The 25,256-nt window shown below is 39.7% G+C and overlaps 2 protein-coding genes across 2 annotated transcripts; one reads left to right on the forward strand and one right to left on the reverse strand.

Moving 5' to 3' along the window:
* Nucleotides 1-11,028: 11,028 nt before the first annotated feature.
* LOC141017728 (uncharacterized) lies at nt 11,029-12,296 on the reverse strand. The gene is made up of 2 exons (XM_073492459.1): nt 12,246-12,296; nt 11,029-11,181 (listed from the first exon to the last, which is right to left on the reverse strand). The coding sequence occupies exons 1-2, from the start codon at nt 12,294-12,296 to the stop codon at nt 11,029-11,031; spliced, it is 204 nt and encodes a 67-aa protein (XP_073348560.1).
* A 2,321-nt stretch (nt 12,297-14,617) lies between these two features.
* Nucleotides 14,618-25,125, forward strand: cmtr1 (cap methyltransferase 1). The gene is made up of 24 exons (XM_073492911.1): nt 14,618-15,017; nt 16,386-16,490; nt 16,745-16,890; nt 17,027-17,185; nt 17,324-17,416; nt 17,544-17,615; nt 17,849-17,943; nt 18,324-18,396; nt 18,506-18,704; nt 18,802-18,920; nt 19,111-19,207; nt 19,398-19,530; nt 20,449-20,628; nt 20,714-20,770; nt 20,875-20,932; nt 21,039-21,107; nt 21,392-21,523; nt 21,917-22,042; nt 22,345-22,436; nt 22,522-22,590; nt 22,761-22,808; nt 22,908-23,020; nt 23,631-23,739; nt 23,864-25,125. Exons 2-24 carry the CDS (start codon nt 16,391-16,393, stop codon nt 23,997-23,999), a joined length of 2,475 nt encoding a protein of 824 aa, XP_073349012.1. The 5' UTR covers nt 14,618-15,017; nt 16,386-16,390; the 3' UTR covers nt 24,000-25,125.
* Nucleotides 25,126-25,256: the final 131 nt, after the last annotated feature.

The following is a 25,256-nucleotide window of genomic DNA, read 5'->3' on the forward strand; positions in this document are numbered from 1 at the left end:
ATATTCATCATTTTAAAGGTGTGATGTGTAAAAACTTTGGTTTTAAAACATTAAAAAATTAACTAAAATTATAAGCAGAATGTGAAATATTAACAGTTTTGACATTATATCAGACGTGTCTGTGTTGTGTTGAAGAGTTAAATACTGAAGTTAGCATGCTAACCAGCTAGCGGTCCATAAAGCAGTGGATAAAAAGAATACAGTTAGCGGTTATTCTGGTGATATGCTGCCGCCTATTTGTTGGGATGAATTAAAGGTGGCCAATTCCTACATACTGATCCTTTAATGTTGAATCTGAAAAAGGTGTTGACCTACTTTATATAGTTTATCTGCAGGGTATAATATTAGCTTACATCATAATTTATTTATTGATTATATTTTGTATTATTGAATTATATCTGCAAAGTAACTTAAGTTGAAAAATAAATGTAGATGAGTAAAAAGTAAGAAATGTGCCTGAAGTGGAAGTATAATGTAGTAAATTGGAAATACTCAAGTAGAGAATAAATACCTTAAAATTGTACTTAAGAACAGTACATGAGTAGTATTATTATTAATAGTAGTAGTAGTAGTAGTAGTAGTAGTACAACATAAACATGTCGGCAGGATTAAAATGTTGCTGCTAGCCATGGTGGAGCTAATTTTTATTGATTTATATTGAGTTGGGCAGATTCATCTTTAAAAATTCATCTTATTTTGCACAATGGTTTTAGTCTATCCACAGTCTATGTATCTATGTACCTTAATCTGCTAAGTAACAATAGCTTGCATGTAAATACAGTGAATATTGTCTAGATGTAACATATAGTATATCAAGTAATATTTATTTATGTGGCTTATAATATGTAAATATATATTGGTAGTTGTCTTGCAACATCAGGGGTCCTTGAAAGTTTATGAATAAATCTGTGCCCCGTGAGAAAGACTCGCAGGCACCACATGAAAAATAGAAATCAACAATCTAAATCCTTGTCTTGTGTAGTTCTTTGTTTTCTATTCAGTCACTGTTAAAACACTGTCTGGAAGTATTGAGGTTAGTTATTCTGGGCACAGTCCTTTCCCCTTCACAGTTTTGTATTTGAGATGAAAACAAGTGGATCACAGACTTGTTTTAATCTATTTTTAAAGGTTGATCTTGTATTTACTATAAACAAAGATTGTCGGTTGAATAAAATCAACAGCTTGGAGAAGGAGTAGAAATGTGAGTGTAATGTGTTATATAAACAGAAGACAGGAATTTTTATAGTTGGTGTTTTTTTCACTAAAAATCAAATCTCTCTCTCTCTTTCCCTCTTTCTCCCTCACTCACTCTCTCTAAGACCTCTGACGCCAGGGGAAACAAATGACACATTATGCTGCAGGGCTGACCTCTTAATATAGCCACAGTTTAGCGCCGGTTAAGACCACTCACCTGATTCAAAAGTCCTTAAATTCCTGTTTTCAATGTCCACATTATACAGTAAATCAGAGGGGAATGTGGATTGTTGGATGTGTCAGAACTTACAGGGAAAACCAAAAGAAACTCTCACTCAAGAGTTTTACACTTTTTTTTGAGACCTGCCAAGAAAAGTGTAGCGACAGTAGTGTTTTTATTCATACGGGTTGTTTTTCATTGTTGCACTCAAAATCTAATAAAGTAATAATGGTAATACGGCAGCTTCAGTGAGCTCCAATGCAACAGCAATCCAGATAAATTCTGAAAACGGTGTTCGGCTGCAAAGCACTGTGACAGTTTGTGATGGTCTTTGTGTGTATGTGTGTGTCCATGTCCTTGTTCAGTAATGTTCATAATGAATTACTTTTTTTCCAGTTTGGTGTCAGCTCTTCATCAGCACCAGCTGACACAACCCATGACTGACTGTTAGGACGTGTCCATCACCTGTCAGCTGGCAGGTCAGTGACCTTTGACACAGAAGGTCATCAGTGAGTCAACTGTCCATTTGAGATCCTTTCTAGGACGTGCATTCCCACAGTATCACTGCAGTGGTTATTGACAGTCTGAGTGGCCCCGGTTGCCAATATGTATGCCCCTCATCAATCCTCTTGATTGTCTTTTTACTAGTTTTTACAAATTGGAAACCCCTCACGTTATTGGAATCCATAGATCTGGGAGGACAAACTGACATGTACTCTATCAGGAGGATGAATTATCCACTGTACATATAGCTATACCGTATTTGCATTTTTTTTTTCAGAAACATACCTAAGATTTGCACGACTATTATAACTGTTTTGTGATTTACTGTAGTCGTAAAAACAACTAGATTTATACAAGTGTTATTTAAGGTTGTGTGATGCACCGTGTCTCTGGCCTTTAAATCAGAGAGCTGCCTTTGGAAAAATATTTGGAGGAGTTTACATATCCTACTTCATTTCCTTATTACAGGAGTCCTTGCCTATATTACTCTTCCATAACTCTCTTATATAAACAATGGTCAAAGCTTTATGTTGCTCGTTAAATTCGGGGAAATGGAAGTGGAAGTGTTGTATTTAAGCATATTAAACAGCCTTAAGAACAACACTGGAATACAAGCCAACCCCTGATCATGAATTTCAAATTTGTTCAATACTAAATGCACCACTAAATTACATTATATACTAAAATGGTAGAGGCCTTAAAGAAAGACCGGGATTTATAACAAAGGATGTTAAGACATAATAGGCACCACAAGCCTGTTCACTCTGCTCACGTCTGGCAAGCGATACAGAAGTATCCGCTTCAGTGCCACATGACTACAGAGCAGCTTTTATCCTCAACTTACTAACTAACTAACTAGTTTTTCATGCGTAGAATAAAGAGCTACAACTTGAATGCTGTTGTGCAAGCGTATAATGTAGAATGACAGATAAATTAGCCGCAAACCTTGATTTAATAAATGGTTATAACACCCTACAGTTGTGATTATTAAGTAAACAATATTTGCCAATAATTATAACTTGTGTTGATAAAGACTTAAGTAAAACATCTATATCTACATTGTATTGTGTTTCTTGATTTTTATATCATGCTTCTGAATGCTATATCAGAGGACAGTTTAGTTTTGTAATTACTGATCACCCACTAAAAGTTCAATGGGTGCATATATCTAATTTCTGTCCCCGGGGCCCTGTAGCAAGTTAATCCAGTCCTGCTTAGTGATTACAGCGTGTGTCGGCATGTACTGTATGTGTATTGTTAAGGAGCAGACATGTCAGCTGTTCTGATCATTGAGACAGGGTCAGACAGGCATGGAGGTACACAGCTGAAATTATCTAACCCGCTTCTCACGCCTCACATGGACACAGATTGTGTAGTATACATAGCTGGGTTACTGTACCTGTTGAACTGCCCGTCTGGGGCAGTGTGCTTAACTTCTTAGTTGCTTATTTGTTCTTCACAGGCTGTTCATACAATTAAGAAGTGTTTTCCAGAAAATTGTCGCTGCTCCAAAGTCTGACAGAGCTTTTTATCAACTTTCAGCTCATTGTTTTGGTTGTTAAGGCACAAAACTTTATTGTTTTGCATTCACACCCACCGCTCTCATCAGGGTGTTTTCCAGCCACACCAGGCAGCTGTTTGCATCAAAAAACGCTTGAAAGAAATGCCTGCAGGCAGCACCAGGCAGCAGACAAACAATGTTAGCCAGTTGGTAGACAAAGTGGAGCATTTAGCAGCTATAGAGCCAGATATGTCCCTTAACAGTTGGTGGAGACCAAAACAGAGCTAAAAGAGAGGGAATATTGGACTCAAAGAAACACGATTCAAAATGAAATAAAGCTTAGTAAATACATAACTTTTAGCTTACCAAATCAACCTAAAAGGTGACAAAAAGTCAGTGTTTCCACTGCCCTCAAATTTGATTAATGACTGTAAAGACTGCCAGAGTAACCATGACAGAGATCTTTTCCGTCTAGTCCTCCTGTCACAGTTGTACAGCAAACGGAAGGAGCCAGCTGAGATTAACCATGACTCAACAACTATCTGATGAGATTCTCAGGTCACAGGGTTGTCCAGTTCAAACCCACGGGACCACATCAAAACTTGTTAGCCAAGAACAGAGATTAAAGCTTTAATTATGTCCACAGGCCAACTCTCAAAGACGTCCCTGAGAGACTCTGCTGAGTGTAGCTTTAATGAACAGTTGGTCTCTGAGGAGTGCAATTACTCTCTACATTTTAAGTTTTCTTGAGGAGCTTGATTTTTGAGCATCGTTTTGCATGCAATGTAAATTTTAAACCAAGAGTAACAAAGATACAGTATCTTTGAGTGACTCATGAATTAAACCATTAGTGGTAGAAAGCTTGTTCGAACAGGAGACATTGTGGTGCAGTTATTGCCCTTAAACCTTAAACATGTTTCAACAGCAATACAAGGAAACAAAATCAGTATTATGAGCACTTTTGGCCCTTTGTCTTTGCTTCCTGCTCGTAAACCTTTCATTTGTATTAAGTTTACTCTGTTAGATTGGATCTGGGTGAACTAAAAGCCTTTGCCTGAAAATGTCAAAGGTCAGAAACAGAAACGTCAGGGGGGGTGAAGTTGTGGAAAAGTTAAACATCTTGTGGGGTCTTGAAATGGTAGAGCAGGTAGTTTAGGTGTGGGGCACCTGCGAATTTGAAGTGCTGAGTCATTAGTGCAGCTTTAACACAGGACCTAGAGGAAAGTACGTGCTCGTTCACTAATGCAGTCGTGCTTTAAACTACATATAACTTTGCTTTCCATTGGCCCTCAGGCAATTTGTGCGTGGGAGTTAGTATGTCTTTTATACGCCTGTGGACAAACTTATTTTGCATTCATAAGGAGCTCAGCTTCACTTTTATACTTGCAAGAAGATATTTTTAAAAACAGAATTATCATAGACTTGTAATTGGCTACTTAAGCCCATTTACAAGAAGGTCAATTTCAGTCACACCTCATTAATTAAACTCAGCAGACCTAAAATAGATCGGATGTGTCACACCGCCTTGTGTTTGGAAACAAGCTTCCAGGTAACATCACACATCCAAACAGCTGCTGTTTCCCCTGTCAGTCAGTACATTCGCCAAGAAATATTTAAAGTTTGTAGGTAATCGGCTCAACATAACGTGTGAGTTTGTTTTGTGTTTGTGTGCATGTCAGGAAGAGGTGTTTTAATGAGCTCAGGCTCAAGAACACATTTAAAACAAGGTTAAGCTCTTCCGCTGTTCAAGACGAGTCATTTAAAACGAGGACAAATGTGCTGCGTCACCGAGGACACATGCACACAAACCTGCAGACAAATCCACCGGGCTAAAAAAGGAATTGTGCTGCATCATGCCAGACCATGTGTGCACAAGTGTGTTTAACGTGTGTGTGTGTGTGTTAATGAAGGGAGAAAAACATGAGACAGGCAGTTAAGAGAATAAACCAAAACACATTTAAAACTATTGTACAATTGTTGAATGAGAAGCAATAAGCGTAACAACAGGTACTGTTGCTTGAATGAAATAAGAAAACTCATATCATTGTAAATCCTGTAATAACCTTTTTGGCCACCTGGGGGCAGCAGAAAAACAAGTTGTGCACACCACATTGATATTGATTGTTAGCCAACAATGTGTGTTTGTACATCTAGCAGAGCAACATTCGCGTACATTTGGAGTCATGCTTCTGTTTCAACCTTTAAAAAAGCAAGTCCAATATTCACTCTTTGCTCTGTTTTTGGTCTCCACCAACTCAAAATGCTCTTTGCTGAATGTGCCACTTTTGCTTTTTGCTGAGCAGGTAGTTGCCGGTGGGAGAGCAGAAAACAGTAAAACAATAAGATGAAAGTAATGGTTCTTTGGGTTCATCACTACAATGTCTTTAATGTCATATTCATAATAAAAAAGGAATAAAAGCGATAAAACAGGCAAAATCACAGAAAAAGAAAGAGAGAAATAAAAGTAATGCAAAAATAGAAATGAATAATAATAGATAAAGAATAAAATCAATAAAGGACGCTAAGAACGATAAGGAGACAACATCAGACTTTAGTGTGTTTGAATGCCAACATTAGCTCAATATTAAAGCTGAGGCTGATGGGAATGCCTTTACCTTTGATATAATGTATTTACAGCGTAAATTAATATTTTGTCCAGACACAGAGAGCAGTATGAAGTCACCTATATGCAACAAACAAAGTCATTTCAAGCTGTAACTTATCAATATCAGCATGCTAACATGCTCAGAAGGAGAAGGCTAATATGTCAATGCAAAGTTAAGTTTATCATGTTCAATGGCGTACTTTAATAATAATAATGATAATAATAATAATGATAATAATAATAAACCTTATTTATATAGCACCATTAAAAAGAGAGTTTTCAAAGTGCTTTGACAGTTTTCTCAGCCTCATGTACCCACCAGTGCCCCTACCTGACTGAACCTGTAGTAGTGCGAGAACCACCGATATTTTCCCAGTGCTTCATGCTTGTTTTCAAACCAAGCAAAATAATTTAAATGAAAGATAAGAAAGCTTTCCCATAGATTCCTGTACCTTTTGAGGGAATGGGAAAATCTTAATAAACTGATGAGACACTGATCTTTAATTCATCATAATTTCTGAAAACTACTCTTTAGGTAGATTTGATATGTAGACATATTGTTTGACCCCTGAGAGAATTTCTCTCTTTGCTTACACCTGCTTTATGGGGAGGTCAAAGGTCAAGATCTGCAACAGAAGAGCCACCCCAGAGCTGACAGGATTTGGTGTCTCGCTCAAGGACACTTTACTGAGGTGTTACTCGATACTTGCCAATGTTGGTGCTTGAACTTGGGACTCCATTGCCTTTAGGGAAGTGCTCAATGACAGATGGGAACAATACTTGGTTTTTTATGCTTCTGTGTTACAGTGTCGCCTGTCACTGATCTATCACCCTTTCACTTTGACCGAATGGCCTGTATAGCTCAGTGTAATGATCATACTATCTCTTCCACAACCTGAGACAAGATAGCTTGTATGGTTGAAATGCATTTCTTCTTTATTGTTTGTTCATTTTTTGTCAAATATACATCTCTCAGCCTGTCGCCTTACCATTTTGTTGTATTTTTGGAGTGATTTTTCCAACTGATTCACCTGAGGCAACTGTGACAGAGCCTTACACAGGTGCAGCTGTATCATAGAAATAGCAGGGGTACTCATTGTATTTCTTCTCATTTGATACAGGTATGATACTGTAGGATTAGAATCTGAGAGACATAACTCGCACAACTCCTCCAGGGGCACATGTGCGCATGAACATACACACGCAGGCAGAGCTGAGCCTTAAAATACCTTGTGGATATGTCCCTAACTCCGTCTCATCCATCTCTTTGGTAGCAGAGACATTCAGCTCTTTGTTGTTGGCTATAAGAGACAGAAATATGAGCCTCCTGAGGAGAAGCCACTGAAACAGACACACAATGGACCTCTGTATGCATGTGTGTGTATGTGTTGTGAACTTTGACAGAGACATTGTGTCTGTCTGTCCATGACTCCTGGCTCCTCTCTTCCCGGAGGCTGGGAACCTGATAAAAAGCTCAGACCACAGTGATGTTTCGTGTCTAACTAGTGCTCAGCCTGTGTTAATGAGTGCAGGTGTTGGGAGCTCCCAGTATATTTCCATACATTTTCTCCGTAAAGCTCAACTCTAAGATCCTATTAAACCCAGAGTGGCACAACTGTAACCCTGGCTGGCTCCTACAGGGAAAGATGTGGGCTTGTCTCCAAAGCAGCTTAGATCTATAACTGGGTCAGAACTCTTAGCCTGGAGCGTGGACTGCTAGCTGCTAACTAGCAACACAGGAGGTCACTTGTCTGAGTTGAGTGATGAGGAATCAGCTGGTTGTTACAAACAAATAATTCCCAGGTTTAAAGTGACTCACCATAAACCTAACAAGCGCGATACATATTTAATCAAAGATCCCCATCATATTGTTTATTTAATGTCAAGAAGTGGCAACAATATCAACGCTGGTGCTAATTTTTATCCACACTTTAACATGACTGTAGTCACAGGACCTGCAGCATCTGATATTGATGATGCAACATGCAGTCTGCAAAGTAACTAGTAATTTAAGCTTTGAATAAATGTAGTGCAGTAAAAGTACAATATTTGACTCCAAAATGTTGTGGAGTGGAAGTATAAAGTAGCAGAAAATGAAAAAACCCAAGTTAAGTACAAAATTGTACTCAGAAGTACAGAACTACTACTCCATACTTGTTACTACAGTGTTGTATGTTTTGAAATACTATATCTATTGTATTATTTTTATTAAAATAAAGGGACTGCCAATGGAAACTAGCCTTCCAGCTAACTTGTCTGCACTTAAACCCATTTGAATGTTAATTAATGTACATGGTCTGTTAATAAAAGTTAAATTAAATTACATTTAAAACTTGTATCCCAGAAAATGGAACATCTCTGCAGCATAAAGTTGCACAAAATGGTAGATGGACTTGCATTTCCAGTCTACTGATCGCTCAAAGCACTTTAACACACTTGTCATATTCACCCTTGTACACATAGATGGCAGAGCAATCATGCAAAGTGCCAGTCAGGAGCAATTTAGGGGTTCAGTATCTTGCTCAAGGATACTTCACTTCAACACACAGCCAGGGTAGCCGGGAAATCGAACCAGCTTCCTTCCGATTACAGGTCGACTAGCTCTACCTCCTGAACCACAGCCGGCTGAAATGTGATAGTTGACAGACTAACCAGGTTCGCAGTGGAGTTTTATAATATACCAATATATTATAAAGCCATGGCTTGTGTAGGGGTCAGTCCATCAGACTGTACAGTATGCACACCAAAGCTCACAGACGTGTGGCTTTGGGAGAGAGAAAATGGCTGAAAATCTATGCTGACATCTAGTGCAAGAAGGTAGTATTTCCTCTTCTTTTTCTTCACACCATTTTTCTTCAAGAAGAGACATTACAAATCTGCCCAGTAGTTTACAACCTTTTTTATTCATGTACGGGTTGAATGAATCATACAAAATAACACATGTTCAAAGGTGCTTTGATATGCATTTATAATGCCTCACATCACTTAGGCAAATCTAAAGAATAATGCCGCCTCTGTTATTCTCTCTCTAATTACGAACCTGAAAAACTGTATTTCACTACACAACCCATAGGAAATGCTAAATATTATGTACAACACCCGTATACTGCATATGTACACATATCAAGAAAGCACCGCTATGTCTTTTGTAATGAAATCACAGCACAAATCTGTATCCATTTACACTGGTTTGCATGAGTAAACACAACTTTAAGGTAGATTTTAATACAAACTCAGATATCAGATAGCATTTGAGACATCTTATGTCTTTGTACCACAATGAGGACTATAGGAGAGCACAAACATGAACCTAAACAAGACAAACAAGCAAAACTGGCTATGCAGCGTCAACAAACGATAAACAACAATCCCTTATTCAATTATAATCCCTGTCATGAGCTCAGAAGTCATAAATAACCTCACTTCACACTCTTACGTGTCTCCATTTCAGGGTCAGTGACCTCTCATATGTAAGTATAAGCTGGTCTAAAAAAGACAGGTATCTTAAGAGGATCTGTGAGGGATCACTGTATCACTGCACACACCTTGTGACCTGCTGACATGCTACTCAGAATAAAACACAAACAATCATGTTTATAATCACAGTACAACTGCTGATTTTCATTCTTTGTCAGTGGTACATTCATATGCTGTCAAAGTCATTTTTAACATTGCAAAGCATTGTGCACATCCAAAAAAAAAAAAGTCTACCTACATTAAGAGACCATAACAGTCATTCATCTATATTCAGCTTGTCTGACAGTGAAGTGCAACAGGGAGAGATCCAGGTGGATTCACATGTTGGTTCAGGTGGTGTCCAGGGTGGCTATCCTGGCTCCTCTGCCTGAGAACAACAACACAGCGGTGCCGTGTGTCAATCCAGCTAGATGTCGCCCTGTCCAGCTCACAACACAAGCTGGTAGCACCCACCGTTGTCCTCTACTAATCTCATACAGCATCAAAGTGATATGTACACGATTATGTACAAGATATGTACACACAAAAAAAGTGCAAAGTAGCATTGTTCACACATTAAACTTCACATGTTTCTGATGTTTCTGTTTGTGTTGTGTTTTCTGTGCATTTTCAGAAATAGATTGGGAGCTTACTTACTCCTCTGAGTATTTTGTCAAAGGAGAGAGATATCACAGAGAACAAAACTCACGCTGTCAACTCCAGAATCAAGAGTGAAATCCGACTGAAATATAAGTGCCTTGATTCTCTGAGTTGAAGCTGCTGTTGTGATGTCTCGCCCCATTTCCTGTCTTGGGCAATCTCACCCAAGCGATCCAAAAAGACCAAACAACCAAGACGTCAAACACTGGCTACCCTCCACCAGGGAGCTCAGTGTTACGTCACGGAAACTGCCAAAATGCCAGAAGAGAAGTAATGTTGATTATAAGATGGATAGGTTTTGCAAGAGATTTCTTGGGGCTCAGCTCAAGCTGAATTTCGAAAAATGTTTGAAAAAATCAGTTAAATCCTGACTGAATACTCCCATGATAAGGCACGGGACATAGGGAGGGATTGTGGTTCAAGTTCGACGCCAGCCGAGTTCATCAGATACATGAAGAGCTGCCCCTCTGAATCACTGCTTATTAAACTGCACTGTGTGTAAAAGGAGATGTAGAATGAGAAATGTCTTGTTTTACTCTTTACTGTATTAACGGAGCCTTAAGGCAACAAACTTTTCATCTTGAACATAACAAAATCATAATGAGGTCTCGAACTGGGATGACATTAAACTTGAACCACACCTATTAGTAGGGAAGCACAGAGAAAAACAAGAACAGACACATAGAACCTAGTAGCATCCCTTCCCTTAATCTTGTTAATCTTTTAGAGCTGCTGTTAAAGGAGTAGCTTAACATTTTGGGAAACACTCATTTGCTCTCTTGATGAGATAAATGAGAAGCTTTACTCTAATAAGCAGTTTCCCAAAATGTCAAACTTTAGCTTTTGAGTCAAAGATGTGTCTGTGTGTCCATGTGTCCTCCATCCGTCTCATCTAAAGAGGTGATTGGACGGCTTGCAGTGCAGTGTGAGTTGGCGGGAGCTGTATCCGGACATGCCGATCCCCATGAGACCCAGCAGCATGGCCATGCGTGGCATCGCAGGGGCCTCCCGGTTCTGCATCATAGTCTGGGCTGCTTGAGTCTGAAAGAGAGAGCAGGGGTCACCACCCACACGGCCACGACAACCACCACCGGGCGAGATCATCGCCAGGGACTGAGGAAGTGTGTCAGTGGCCTTCCTCCTGGCTCTGTCTGCAGGAGAGTCCTTAAAGAGGCGATCCTGGTCACACACCTGTCTCATCCCAGCGATGGTCTTACCATAAGGGAAGAGCCGCACTACAAGCTCCATTTTGCCAAGTGTCAATACAGTTTATTGTCAGTCCTCTGCAGGTTTGGAGACATCTCAGAGATTTGAGCCAATCCAAGACATTTCCTAAAGTCACACATAAATTCAGTTATTTTCTTCACTCATCACTGCGTCTCCAAATTTCTACTCATAAAAGAGCACAACAGGTACTCCTTCACACAAATGACGCAGTAGTAATTGGTGTGACCTATTTTATCAAGGACTGTAAATTATCTAACATGAACTCTGATGAGCTGAGACACAGATAATCTGGTTTGACACTGTCAATTTTAAAAACAAACACGCACAGCCACACTGTAGGGCTGCTAAATCCAGCTGCAGGTCTCTGAAATACCCAGCGGGTCGACTGGGAACATGGATCTCATGCTAGTTCTCTGGAGATCCAATTAGAGGGCATTTACCTGACCCGGGGAGCTTAGGCATCCCTGATTCAAATCCATTCAAAGACAGGCTGCTGTAATCCTCTATTCTAAATCCTGCCATGACACAGACACATTGGCACTTTGTGTACAGTGATGAGTCAGGTTTAAAATGAGCTTTTAGAGCAGTGAAGGGACATTTCTGTACAAATCTAAGTATTTGTACAGAAATGCATCCCAAAGCATTAAGCATTAAGGGAAATCATGATTAAGATCTACATGCTATCACACAACTTTTCACTGAAGCGGTGTAGACAGGGAAACATGCAGGGCCCAGGCTCCAGAGCTCAACAGTTGTTTGTTATTAGAGGCTCTAATGGAATTTGCTCAACTGTTGTGCCACTGCAGATGTCCCTTGATGTCCCAGACTAATCATTAATCTATCTAAAGAAGAAAATCGCCCCGAAGCATCTTACGCACCTGCAGGTATCTAATATATCCAGGGGTCAGTCGAGGGATGCGAAAAAACATTGTTGTTGTTCTCTCCAGTGTTTCACAGCTGAGACCACAGACAAACCCCTCTGCGACCAGCCCTCAGGACTTCCTGCTAGGCAACTTTATAACTGCGAATTCCCTCTGCTCCTTCTCCTTCTCTGTCTCTCTGGACTGGATCTTGTCCACCAAGCTGAGTGTGGCAGCAGCAGCAGCAGCAGCAGCTCTCCCCTGTGTCTCTCACTCAGATCCACTGAAGCACACCTGCACCATAATGATCTCCCTTGAGGGAGAGCAGTGTCTATAGGTAGTATATAAAGCCTTGGCTACGTTGCATAAGCTGGTCACATGGTGCTGGACTGTGTGTTTGTGTGTGTCTTCGTGTGAATGTGCATTTGTGTCAGAGCAGGATTAGCAGAGCAACTTAATATACCTGTCAGAGATGTCCTAAAGTATATTGGCTGCCAAGTATGCAGGGAAGACACACAACAACCCCATCAACGGTTGGCAAAGGCACGCTATAATGACGTCTGCTGATGTAGGGACAGGTAGCTTGACAATTGCTGACGTCTGCTGGGGTCTCACACAGGAAGGTTAACAATCAAGTACAATTAAAAGGCTAACTGGATCTCAACCGTGGATGCTGGCACAGGTGTGTATAGGCAAAACAAAAGCATAAACACATGTTCTGTCTAACCTGATTTTTGCAAATTCTCAGCCATAATCAATCCATACATTTTCTTTATCTGATTAAGCAGTGAAACATCCTATACGGGCCACCACTTTGTCTGGATTTACACTCACATTCACATCTATTGAGACATTAAAGCCAAATTACCAATACTTTTTTATTTTTATTATTCATTCATAAATTTCATTATTAATGTATCATTTTCATTTATATTTTGACTTTTATAGAGATAATCATGTCATTTTCAAAGAAACCTGATCTTAAGGGTGCATCAAGAAATGACAAACAGGTCAAATAAAAAGCTTATCGTAAAATTAAATTAATCTTTGAAGTGGTATCTTAAATCATTTCAAAACAATTAAGCAAAGTAACTATAAGCACTTCTGAAGCACTGAAGCTGTGTGCTGTATCAACGCAATTTGTGTTACAATTAAAAAGGCATAACAAAAATGTGTAACTGATGAGTCAAGACTTCTTTCTAACCTAGATTAGAATATTTCTGTTCAAGTGTTACTGTCAGGAAGCAGAGTTTGAGTGCTTCATCTTGTTATCTCGTTGCTGTCACGAAGACAAGGTATTGACACTTTTTCCAAGAAGGATTTCCAAGACTCATCAATGAAGGCATGCGACGCACTGACATGTTCGTTTCAAGCTGCATCACGAAAGGACGAGGATTTACTTGAAACTTAGTAACCATACAGTATCTATTGTACCTTGTAGAGCACTGGAAACATTATACATTTGTAGCCTGTGGGGGAAAAATGATATTCATTCAATGTGCAGACAGTCTGGAGCCAGGCAGGTTGTGCTGACATGTTCACGGGTGAATAGAATATTGGTAACAGCCTCATAATTGTTTTGACAGACAGTTCAGGATCATTTAACTCACATGCCAAGAACAGATTAGCCCAATGTAACGGACATGCAAGACTGATTTAAGGACAATCTAATCACTTAATCACACAGCCAAAACAATACAATTAAAGTTTTATGTAAATAAGTCTAATTCTCTAGCTGATGTCATACCAATCCAAACTGTGTGCGCCCACATAAACGTTAAAGTAGCCATTTTGACTTTAGTGTCAGTGGTGCATGTCCAGGTCATCCAGGTTTAATATTTGGTTTTAGTAGTGTTGTTATTGTTTTAATAATTTAGGGGGGACTGCATTGTAGAAAAAATATACACAAGCCACATTTTATTTTACAATCATCTTTTTTTTTTAAAAAAACAAAAAAACTGATAAAAACCCATGTAGGGAAGTACCTAGGGTCCCAACCTGAGAAAATGAAGTCAGCTGCAGATGATATCTTGTGTTGTCTTTGTGTAAGTGCATAATTTCTGTCCTCAGCGCAAAGTCACTTGTGTACTACAGAGTCACATAATCAAGATAAACAATGAAGTTACTGCTCTTTCACACACTTTCTTGTCTTTATTTCAACATTTTGTCAACAACATACAGCTATTGCCTTTATAACAGTCAAGGTCCAACATAACAAAGTGTAATCAAAGCCAGGGTCACCATTTTAGAATAATACAATACATACAATTAAAAATAAAAATAAAATAAAAAATAAAAAATACAAATACAAATAAAAACATACAGGCACTTGCATAGACAGCCGTTACGCCACGCGCATCATTACTGCGTGTCGTCAGAAAAGGAAGGACCCCTGAATGCTCTAAAATCAGAACGCGGGCTAATGTAAACTTCGAAAACAGAGTATTTATTACAAAAGTTTCCATGCAAATAAAAGTCTTACTGGGAGATCTCGAAACATATGCGGAATTAACGTTTTGTCGCTACAGTCTCACGACAGAGGAGTGAAGTTTGTCTTCTGAGCTGGTAAAAACTAGCTGGCTAATTTAGCTAGCTAACAGCTAATGCTGCTACAGCTGCGCAGTTTCGTTTCACAGAAAACACCGAAAACATCCACAGTGACACTAACCAGCCAAACCAGTTTACTTTAGCTGTGATATACTGCAAAGGCATATATCTTGGAGAGTGGTATGGGCCGACTTTGCCAAAGTTTGATAGCTGACTGCTGCTAACTACAACATAACCGCAGAGGTAACGGTTCATATTTGCAGGAAATGTATTTTCAGATTGTTACATTATGATTGTCAACTTCTGGCAACGTGGAGGTTCAAGCGATTGCTAGTGCTATATGTGATGTGGACTAGCCACAGGTTAATCCTCTCCTGGGTGTAATGAAAGACACTAACTGCTGGGGTACAGATGACTTGATATAATATCCTTCTTAATGGCCTTGCTTCTTCTACTTGCATCTAGTATCACTACAGTAAAATACTGCAACCTCATACCTCAACATGCATGTTTTCGATTGTGTTTACCTGGAAATATCAAAAATTATACCAGAGCAAAAAACAAAGTGTACACTTTATCTGCTCAGAATATTGTTGGAAGTACCCACTGTTATGTGGGTCGCTATTGAAAGGACTTCTTATCAGTTTTTCCCTCTCTTCATACACGTTTATATGTTGAGCACTCATATGTAAGGAAGTATGTAACTCAGGACATTGCATTTCTATCCTTGCAGCCATGAAAGCTGCAACTGGTGATTATTCTCATGCTAAATGGTTCTTAAAATGATGCAATAATTATTTATTTTGTAAAAGTATAACCTAATGCCAATCAAAATGTAACAGTTTAAAAGTAGGGCTGCACGATACTGGAAAAAACTGACATGGCAGTGTTTTGGTTTTCTGTGATATGTATTTCGATATGAAAACATACAGGAATTGTTACCAGATAACTTGAATAGAGGCCATGCACGTGATATCACAAAGGTGGCAGGAAATCTATTGAGTGGTAATATTATCAATTTATATCATGTGCTTCAATCTTAACTTTCAGCTTGAATGCCGCAAAAACACATCTAAATTGTTAAAGAGCCGAGTTAACTTGCCTTACGTGACATTGCATGTCCTGTGATGCGACTGTTGAAATGATTTATTGTGCAGCCGTAGTGTAAATGGATGAATACAGTGATAAAATGAGGAAAATAAATGACTTTCATTTGTCATCTTAGCAGATGTTTGTATTTTTCTGAAGAAATAAGCAGCACTGTATGCATACACGTAGTGCGTAGTAGATAATTTTGATTTACAGTCAGTCAGTATATACTATATGTCAATTATGTCAAAATGCTTTTGGCTGCCTCTCATACACACATCATTGTCAAACTTGCTGTTGTGGTTCAGTCTGCCTTTATTGTTTATTTTTTGTACATCAAGGTAGATTCTGTGGCTCTGTTCCAGTTCAATTTTTTTTTCAAATTATCTTAACGCAAGGTTGGGTATTCCTGTCACAGTTCTTGGTTTTCTCCTAAATCCCCTGTGTGCTGTTGCACCTCATCCATCAGACTGAGCATGTTTTTCTTTTTGTCCTCTCTCCCCTTGTCCTGCTGTGTTTCAGCCACGATGAAGAGAAGAATCGAAGCGTCGTCTGCACCACCGCAGGCGGCAAAGAGGCTTCATGAAGAGAGTAGCTCAGATGAAGAGTCACAATTATCCAGACAAGGTAGATATATTAATTTCCCCCCCTTCAAACAATGTCTGCTCTGTTTTAGACAAAAAATAAGCTTTATTAATTGCCAAAGATAATATTGAAAGCCACTTTCCAGTTGGTTGTTGGTCTAACAGATGTTAGGCTGTTAGGTCAAGTAGTTAATATGGTTTTAGCTGTCATTTGTTTGTTCACTTTGGTGACTTTGTCTGCTCCTGTTTCTACGTGAATGGTTTGTACCTGTGTCTCTGTGGTTTTGTCCTGTCTAGACTCGAGCCAAAATGAGTCCCTCAGTGACCAGGAGGATCACAGACCGGGATTCTCCATGTCCTCCAGATCATCTTTTGATGACCAAGATGGCACACAGACCGCCTCAAGTTTCTTTATGTACAACAGTGTGTCACAGAAACTCATGGTAATGTATTGAAACCCACAGTAACAGTAGACATTTAACAGTTGTTTCACAGTTTGTTTTATTTTGAAAAGTATTCAGAAGCAACAAGTTTTCCACTGTCTTTTCCCAACTTCATTATTCTCTCGTACACCTTTAGGCCAAGATGGGCTTCCGGGAGGGTGAAGGTCTGGGTAAGTTTGGGCAGGGACGCAAAGAGATTGTGGAGGCCTCCACTCAGCGAGGGAGAAGGGGTCTCGGTCTCACGCTGCAGGGCTTTCAAGGGGAGCTCAATGTCGACTGGCGCGATGAACCAGAGGTACACTGAGTGTACTCCATTACTCCTGAGAACCATTTTCTTCTGTATACATCATGATGACCCGTTGACATGATCTGTAGTTTCCTACTTTCATTGTTTTCTCCATTTGTTTGTCTCTTTTTCTGTTTGTCCGTCTAGCCCAGTGCCATAGAGAAGGTAGACTGGTTCCCAGAATGCACCACAGAGAACCCAGATTCAGATGAGCTGAGGGACTGGATGATTCTGGGACGGGTAAATACAAACACTTCAGACACTCACTTGTTTATAGATATATCATACACAATGATCTCTAATGCATACTCTTGTGCCTCATAAATATACATTGTGTTTTCAAAGTCTTGTTTTTGACTGCTTACAGAGAAAACTTAAGATCGAGGATGAGACAGAGTTTTGCACTGAAGACCTCCTGCACACTCTGCTAAGGTGCAAGGTGAGTTGTAACCTCTGTTTCATTTTATTGCCCTTTTATTTTGTTTATAAATATGTAGGTGTCTTCCTATGTTTCCTTTCTTTGGATAATTATGACCCTTTACCTATACTGTATTGTTTAATGAGGATTTTAATGGCCATGTTTGTGTGTAAAGCTCTGTGAATTGCCCTCTACAGTTGATAATACTGTAATAGCTCTGGGTTGTGTAACTACTCTGTCTGTTTGATGTTCAGACCGTTTTTGATAACCTGGAGGGCGAGGAGATGAGGAGATCACGGACACGCTCTAACCCTTACGAGATGATCAGAGGAGGAATCTTCCTCAACAGGTCAGTCTTTACAAATGATCCATGTGGATATTGTTTTTTCAGTCTTTTGCTTTTTTGAGGTTTTATTTCACTGAGCTACTGTTGACATATTGAAAACGAGCATATGTAAAACATGACTGTGTACGTGTGTGTTAATATACATTTATATGATATCATCAGGGATTCACGATATGACTTTTTTCAGCTGATATTTATAACTGATAATCACCTGTTTTTCATGGCTGATACCAATAATATAATGGATATTGTATATTCTAATAACATTGTTTTAAGGAGTTAGTTAGTTAGTTAATTTATAAATAGTTGCTTACTGTGTGCTCTGTGGTGTGCCAAGCTTTTAAATAAGATGACAAGTTGTTTTACTTTCTTCCTGTCTTTAGAGCAGCTATGAAAATGGCCAACATTGACCACTGCTTCGACAATATGTTCACAAACCCAAAGGATTCACAAGGGGTGAGTTGGTCATAGTAACTGCTGATATGTGTTGCACTGAACTTTTGTTGGCTCAGCACACACAGGCCCATTTGAGCAGATGGCGAGACAAACCTCTCTCATTATGTAGAAACCTCTGACAAAGGACCGCGAGGGCGAGCTTCTGTACTTCGGCGACGTCTGTGCGGGGCCTGGAGGCTTTTCAGAGTACATACTGTGGAAGAGGCGTTGGCATGCCAAGGGTTTTGGCATGACGCTGAAAGGACCCTGTGACTTCAAACTGGAAGATTTTTATGCTGCACCGAGTGAGCTGTTTGAGCCTTACTATGGTACGTGCATGCACATCACGTTCAGGAGGAGGACAGGAGCTGGTTATGTCTCAGATGATGAATGATTCAGTGAAAGCTCGACCTCTGTGTGTCCCAGGTGAGGGAGGAGTGGATGGGGACGGCGACATCACAAAGCCAGAAAACATAACCGCCTTCCGAAACTTTGTCATGGAGAATACAGAGAAAAGAGGGATGCACTTCCTCATGGCAGATGGGGTGAGTCTATTTCACACATCCAACTGCGGACTATATTTGTAGCTACTCTTCTGCTTCAAAGCATGCAAAATCTATAATTTACATATCAAACGGAGGATAAGTTCACAGATTCCTGCTCTTGGTGGGTTGAAATAACATGTTCAGCTTTTCGTGCAGTGAATGGAGGTTTGATGACTCTGATCTCTGGTAGGGTTTCTCTGTGGAAGGCCAGGAAAACCTTCAGGAGATCCTGAGCAAACAGCTGATGCTCTGTCAGTTCCTCACAGCCCTCTCTACACTCAGGACAGGTATGTTTACATTATATGTAGCAGTTGAGTACTTTCTTTCTCTCTTGTGTTGTGAGATGAATCAGGCACCAACTGTCACTTTTTGGCTCCAATCAGCCTCGATATTCCTTTATCATATTCATGTTGTATTGCATCTGTGTTTGTATCACTGTTCAGGCTACATCACAGTGGTACTTTTTGTCGTCTCCAGGTGGTCACTTTGTCTGTAAGACTTTTGACCTCTTCACTCCCTTCAGTGTGGGTTTGATCTACCTGCTCTACCTCTGCTTCGAGAGGATCTGTCTCTTCAAACCTGTCACCAGCAGGCCCGCCAACTCTGAGAGGTGGGGCTTTGTGTTTGTGTGTGTGAGCGTACCCCATGTGCATGGAGATCTGTGTCATTACTTGTGCAGTGCAAGTTTGTTATTACTATACTTCAAGTGAATATTAATGCTTAAGTAAATATAGTTTTGTTAATTGGCTATTCCAACTGGCAGCAAGATGACAATACCCACATTTATAGTAGCTAGTGGGGCAGAAGCTGTAAATTAATTCAGCAGGGTACCAAATAGCTTTAAAAGCTTTTGATGAATAGCATATTTTGATGAATGGTATATCGGACTCTCTGTCTTCAACAAATCTTTGGATCTCATGTTGTGGGGTTGGGGTGTGGAGACAGAAAAAATAAACAAAACAAATCCTGGACAAATGTCTACTGGAGAAGCCTTGAGAGGCAAGTGAGAACAATTCAGGTGATCCATTTTTGATTTTTGAAGCTTTTTTAATTTGTAAATACAAGGTATATTTATATTGTGGTTCAGCACACTATGTAACATTGATGTCATATCTTGTGATCAGAGTGCATGGAGACATGACTGGTATCCGATTTAGGACATGAGGTAGTGGTACGCTTCAGCCTCTTGTGGTCAAAATCAGAATTACAAAAACATACACTTCAAAAAATGATCCTGAGAATTTAAGACATTTTTTTTACCTGCCAAAAGTTTCACAAACAACAAATAAATAAAAAAACATAGAACAGCGAGCCTGGCAAAACTTTGTCACTTCCTGTGTGGAGGAAAGTATTTCTTCACCAGTAATTGTACTGATTTAATTGATTGACCAATTGAGTTTGGGCGGAAAAGTTGACTGTGCAGCGACTCTCTGCTCTGAATACAGTTTTTGATTTAGACTGACAGGAGAGAATCTGTGCAGAAAATGATTGCATCTGTAAATCTGTTCCAACCCGTCACCATCTGCAGGTACATAGTTTGTCGTGGTCTGAAGCCTGGATCGGACGCCGTCAGGGAATACATGTTCAGAATCAACCTGAAACTGAACCAGCTGAGGAACACGGACATGGATGTCATAGAAGTGGTTCCTCTGAGCATCATCAAGGAAGACACCGACTTCTACCAGTTTATGGTGAACTCCAATGAGAGGTAGAAAATCACAGCATTCACCAAGGCATTAATGTTTTCATTCAAACTCAGTGACTGACTGAAAATGCATTAAATCTCACTGCAGCCTCTGTGCAGTCCAGATCAAGGCCTTGGCCAAGATCCACGCCTACGTCGTAGACCCGTGAGTAACCTTACACAGACTGTGCATTTACCTCTGTTGCAGTAAAGCCACGTGTGGGTGTTTATAATTCAACTGAATATGTGTCACTGTGATTGTTTCTCTAGGACCCTTTCAGAGCCAAGACAAGCCGACATTAGGAAGGAGTGTCTGAAAATTTGGGGGGTGAGTAGGGAAACTGTGATACATGTACTCAGTTGAAGTTAGACTTAATAATGCAGTTTTAGTCCATTTCATTCCACCTCTAACTACATTTTGTGTCCACTTCCAGGTCCCTGACAAGGCCAGAGTTGCTCCTGCTTCCTCAGATCCAAAATCCAAATTCTATGAACTGGTTAAGGTAAGTCATCCTACTGGGGAATAAAACATTGCTGATAAATGTGCAATTTAATTTTTTTCCCACTTGTTGATAATGAATGTACAATAAGAAATTTAAGCATCTTTCTGCACTTTGGGAAAGCATGAGTATTTCCCAGAGGTGATGGTCTGAAATCAGATTTAAAAGCAATTGTTATATATTCAGTTGGGCTGAAATACTGTTGTAAATGGTTTGGTTTAAAATGTTAAATAGTCTCCCATTTTTTTTTTATCTTTCTGCCCTTCTGTTCACCTGCTGTACCTCAGAATTCAGATGTGGAGTCGTTCCAGTGTAAGCTCACATCTCTCAACTCCACCACACTTGAGAAGCTGCGCCACGTCCTTGACCACAGGTGCATTGTGGGAGGTGGAGAGCAGATCTTTCTTCTGGCACTTGGGGTAAGTCTTAGGTGACACAAAACACCAAAATGTAGTTCTTCAACTGCTTACCGTGCAATAGTATGTGTTTTTCAAACAATCTTCTTTTTGTACCCAACAGGAGTAATTTCACTTTTTCAAATATATTTTCGATATTTGATATCAGATAGCAGCTCCTATCTATGCAATATTACACGCTGTAATGGGACAACCAGACCAGTATCATCAAATTCATCTATCTCCTAGAAAAGATAAAAACACAGAGCTCACAGGCCAATCTGTTCCCCCCTAATGTTTTTATTTTTCATCTAGAGGGATATTGCTGACCAGAGAGGCTTTACAGCTTTTTAGCCTGTGATTGAACCTGTTTTCATCCTTTTATCTGCTCTCTCCATTTTCCCTTGGCTTGTGCAGAAGTCTCAGATATACACATGGGATGGGAAGATGCCCTTGCGCTGGAGGAAGCTGGAAAATTTCAAGCTGGAGCTGCCAAGAGATACACTTCTGAGTGTGGAAATCGTCCAAGAGCTGAAGGGCGAGGTGAGAGGAGGGACTGGAAAGATGAAGTGCTATACTGATGAAATATGGGAACCTGTGTTATAATCTCTTTGAGTTTGGCACTGTTTCTGTTGATGCTGAAATAATAACAGGTGTTCTGTTCTGTTCTGTTCTGTTCCTGTTGATCACTTGCTTTGTATATCTGTAGGAGTTTGTGGTCATTATAATCCCTTTCCCCTAAAAAGAAACAATTGCATTTTGTTAGAAATACACTAGAACAAGTGAGGTATTGCTGTTAATTGTTGTGCTTTTACATGTATGAATACAATATATTTCATCCTCAGGGCAAAGCTCAGCGTAGAATCAACGCAGTCCACGTAATGGATGTACTTATACTGAATGGCACTGATGTAAGAGATAAGCACTTCAACCAAAGGTATGACAGTGTCACCTGTTTCATTGATTGTTACACTTTTATTAACTTTCTATAGTTTACTGATTAATACTTGTTGCGTGTCCAGGATCCAGATGGCTGAGAAGTTTGTGAAGGCAGTCGCCAAACCCAGCAGACCAGACATGAACCCTATCAGGTATTAACCGAGAGGAATTTAAATGCTGCTTTCTATTTTATTTGCAAGAATCAGAAAGCACTGGATGGGTGGACACTCACATATAGGAATATTAGAGGACACAAACAATCAAAACAAAGTATTTTTGATTATTTGTGTCTTAAAGTATAACGTGTCCTTTACCCAAACAGAGTGAAGGAGGTTTACAGGCTAGAGGAAATGGAGAAAATCTTTGTCAGGTATGATCTGACCGATCGTCAACATGATCTATAAAATATCAGGCCAAGTTTTATATAATCATTTACTAAATGTTGGGGATTTTCTACTATTTTCTCTAGACTAGAGATGAAGGTGACAAAGAGTTCAGGAGGAGTCCCGCGTCTGTCCTACACAGGCAGAGATGATCGACACTTCCTTCCCACGGGCCTTTACATCATTAAGACTGTCAATGGTATGTATGAGTGTTGATGCCAGTGTTGCCAGGTCTTGCGAGAGAAAGAAGCAAGAAGATCTATGAAAACAAGCCCAAAAGATTATGCATTATGTATATTATCACCCATGTAAACTGGCCTATTGAAGAATATCTGCATGATGCCCACATATTTTACACTAAACTTATAGTATTTGCGAGTGTCTTTATACTAACCACTTCAAGGCCAAATCCAGTCCTTCAATCCAGTCTCTTTCGCCTACTTTTTGTTATATTTTTTTCCCATATTGTGCCTACTGTGTCCCTGTTAGCTAAGAAGCTAAACAATGAAATCAGTAAATCACGCTACTTTGACTTGAAATGTCACTTGTGATTGTGTGTTGTATGAAGGAAGGGAAGTGGTGGAAGAACAGGATTATAGTTTGATTAAAAAACATGACATGCTATGCATTTTCCCTTTATTAGACAGGAGAAACAGAAGACTTGGCAACCCTGGTTGGTGCTGCATCTCAGTGTCAAGAAATGGAACTTTTATTTGTGTCAACTTTACATCAAAGCCTCAACAATCCTGGGGACAAAATACAGCTTTACATTTCTAATAAATATTTCTCCTCCGTTTTCCTTCCCTCAGAGCCCTGGACGATGGCTTACAGTAAAAACTCCAAGATGAAGTTCTTCTATAATAAGACAACCAAGGAGTCCACCTATGAAATGCCACCCAACGCTGCTGCCCCCTTCCAGTATGTACCGTCTTCTCTACCCATATTGAGTTAATTTTTTTCTGATTAAATCAATAAAATGAATCAGTTTTATAGTGGATGATCTGATAAATGAACAGCATCCTTTCTTTGTCTTCGTCCTCAGTGTTTGCCACTCGGAGCGCCTCTTCTGGGCCTGGGTGGACGGAGTGATCGTCCACGATTCTCAGACCAGGATGGACCCTGAGAAACTGTCCAAAGATGAAGTTTTGTCCTTCGTGCACCAGTATTACCAGCCCTGAAACACTCACAGCCCCGGAGCTTCGCCAGCTACGACCTAGTCACAGAATGCACTAACTTATGGAGGATGTAGAGCCTGAGAAATGGTTTTCAAATAAAGCTTTAATTGATATTTATGTAGACAATAAAAAAGGGAATATGAAAGACCAAATAAATAAAATACCAAGACATAGATTAAAGCTAGCGTGTATATTAAATATACTATACAAATTTAAGTTTTTTAATCCCTTTTTTATTGTACATTTAAATATCAATTATTAAACTTCTTTATGACCATTTCTTTGAGAATTATTGCCAGGTTGTAGCTTGACTTCTGGGGCTCAGATGATGAATTGTTTGCTGCTGTTTCTAGCGGTGACATATGGACTTTTTGACAAACCACTCTGTCTTTCTGCCTTTTTTTCACTGCCCTTGGCTCTAAGAATTGTATCGAATAAAATCCGCCTCATAGGACATTATGGAGACACGAAGCTGCTGCTGTCTCTACGTTCGATTGCATGTCCCTGTAGATGAGATTTTCACAGTCCCTCGTCCATCAAATGCTTGTGAGTGTGTGTGTGTGTGTGTGTGTGTGTGTGTGCGTACATCACAAGAGAGATGCATCCCAGATAGAGTTACAAATGTTAATCTATGCATCCATATCTGTAAACACGGTCTCGCTTGCCTCGCTCTACAACTGCTCTTCTCTTCGTCTCCATGGAGACCAGGATCTGTTTGCTCAGGCTCTCGCGCCAACAGGCTGCTTGTTGTCACACCTGCTGAAGCCTAAATACAACAAACATGTTAATCAAACTATTCCTCAGCCTTGTTTCGACATTCATAACAGTTAACAGATGTAGCAGCTTTTACTCTTTTACATACCTGTCCTATTGCCACGCATGTGTGTTTGTGTGTGTGTGTGAGTTAAATTTTGAATGGTGTCCTCTTAGGTTTTACGTTTGTTTCTACTCTGACACCTCTTTGTGACTGTGCCTCATATCGCCTGGACTGTGTGTTTAATAAATATTGCAATTTAGTTAGTTTTTTTTGTTTGTTTGTTTTCTTGTAAAGTTCGCTACCGATCCCTTTGATGTAAATAATAATGTAGAAAATAAAATGGAAGATGCTCTTCCGAGAAACAACTTTCAACTGCCTGGTGAAATTTGATTTTGCCTGTGATGATAATTTTGGCTCTATGAAGGTGTTTGGAGGCCTTGGTTGACTCATCAAGCACACTGTGCACTGAACACTATCGATGGCAACTTCATTATAATTTACAT

This window comes from Pagrus major, chromosome 22 (genome assembly GCF_040436345.1).
Source record: "Pagrus major chromosome 22, Pma_NU_1.0".
In the NCBI taxonomy this organism is placed as follows: Eukaryota; Metazoa; Chordata; class Actinopteri; order Spariformes; family Sparidae; genus Pagrus; species Pagrus major.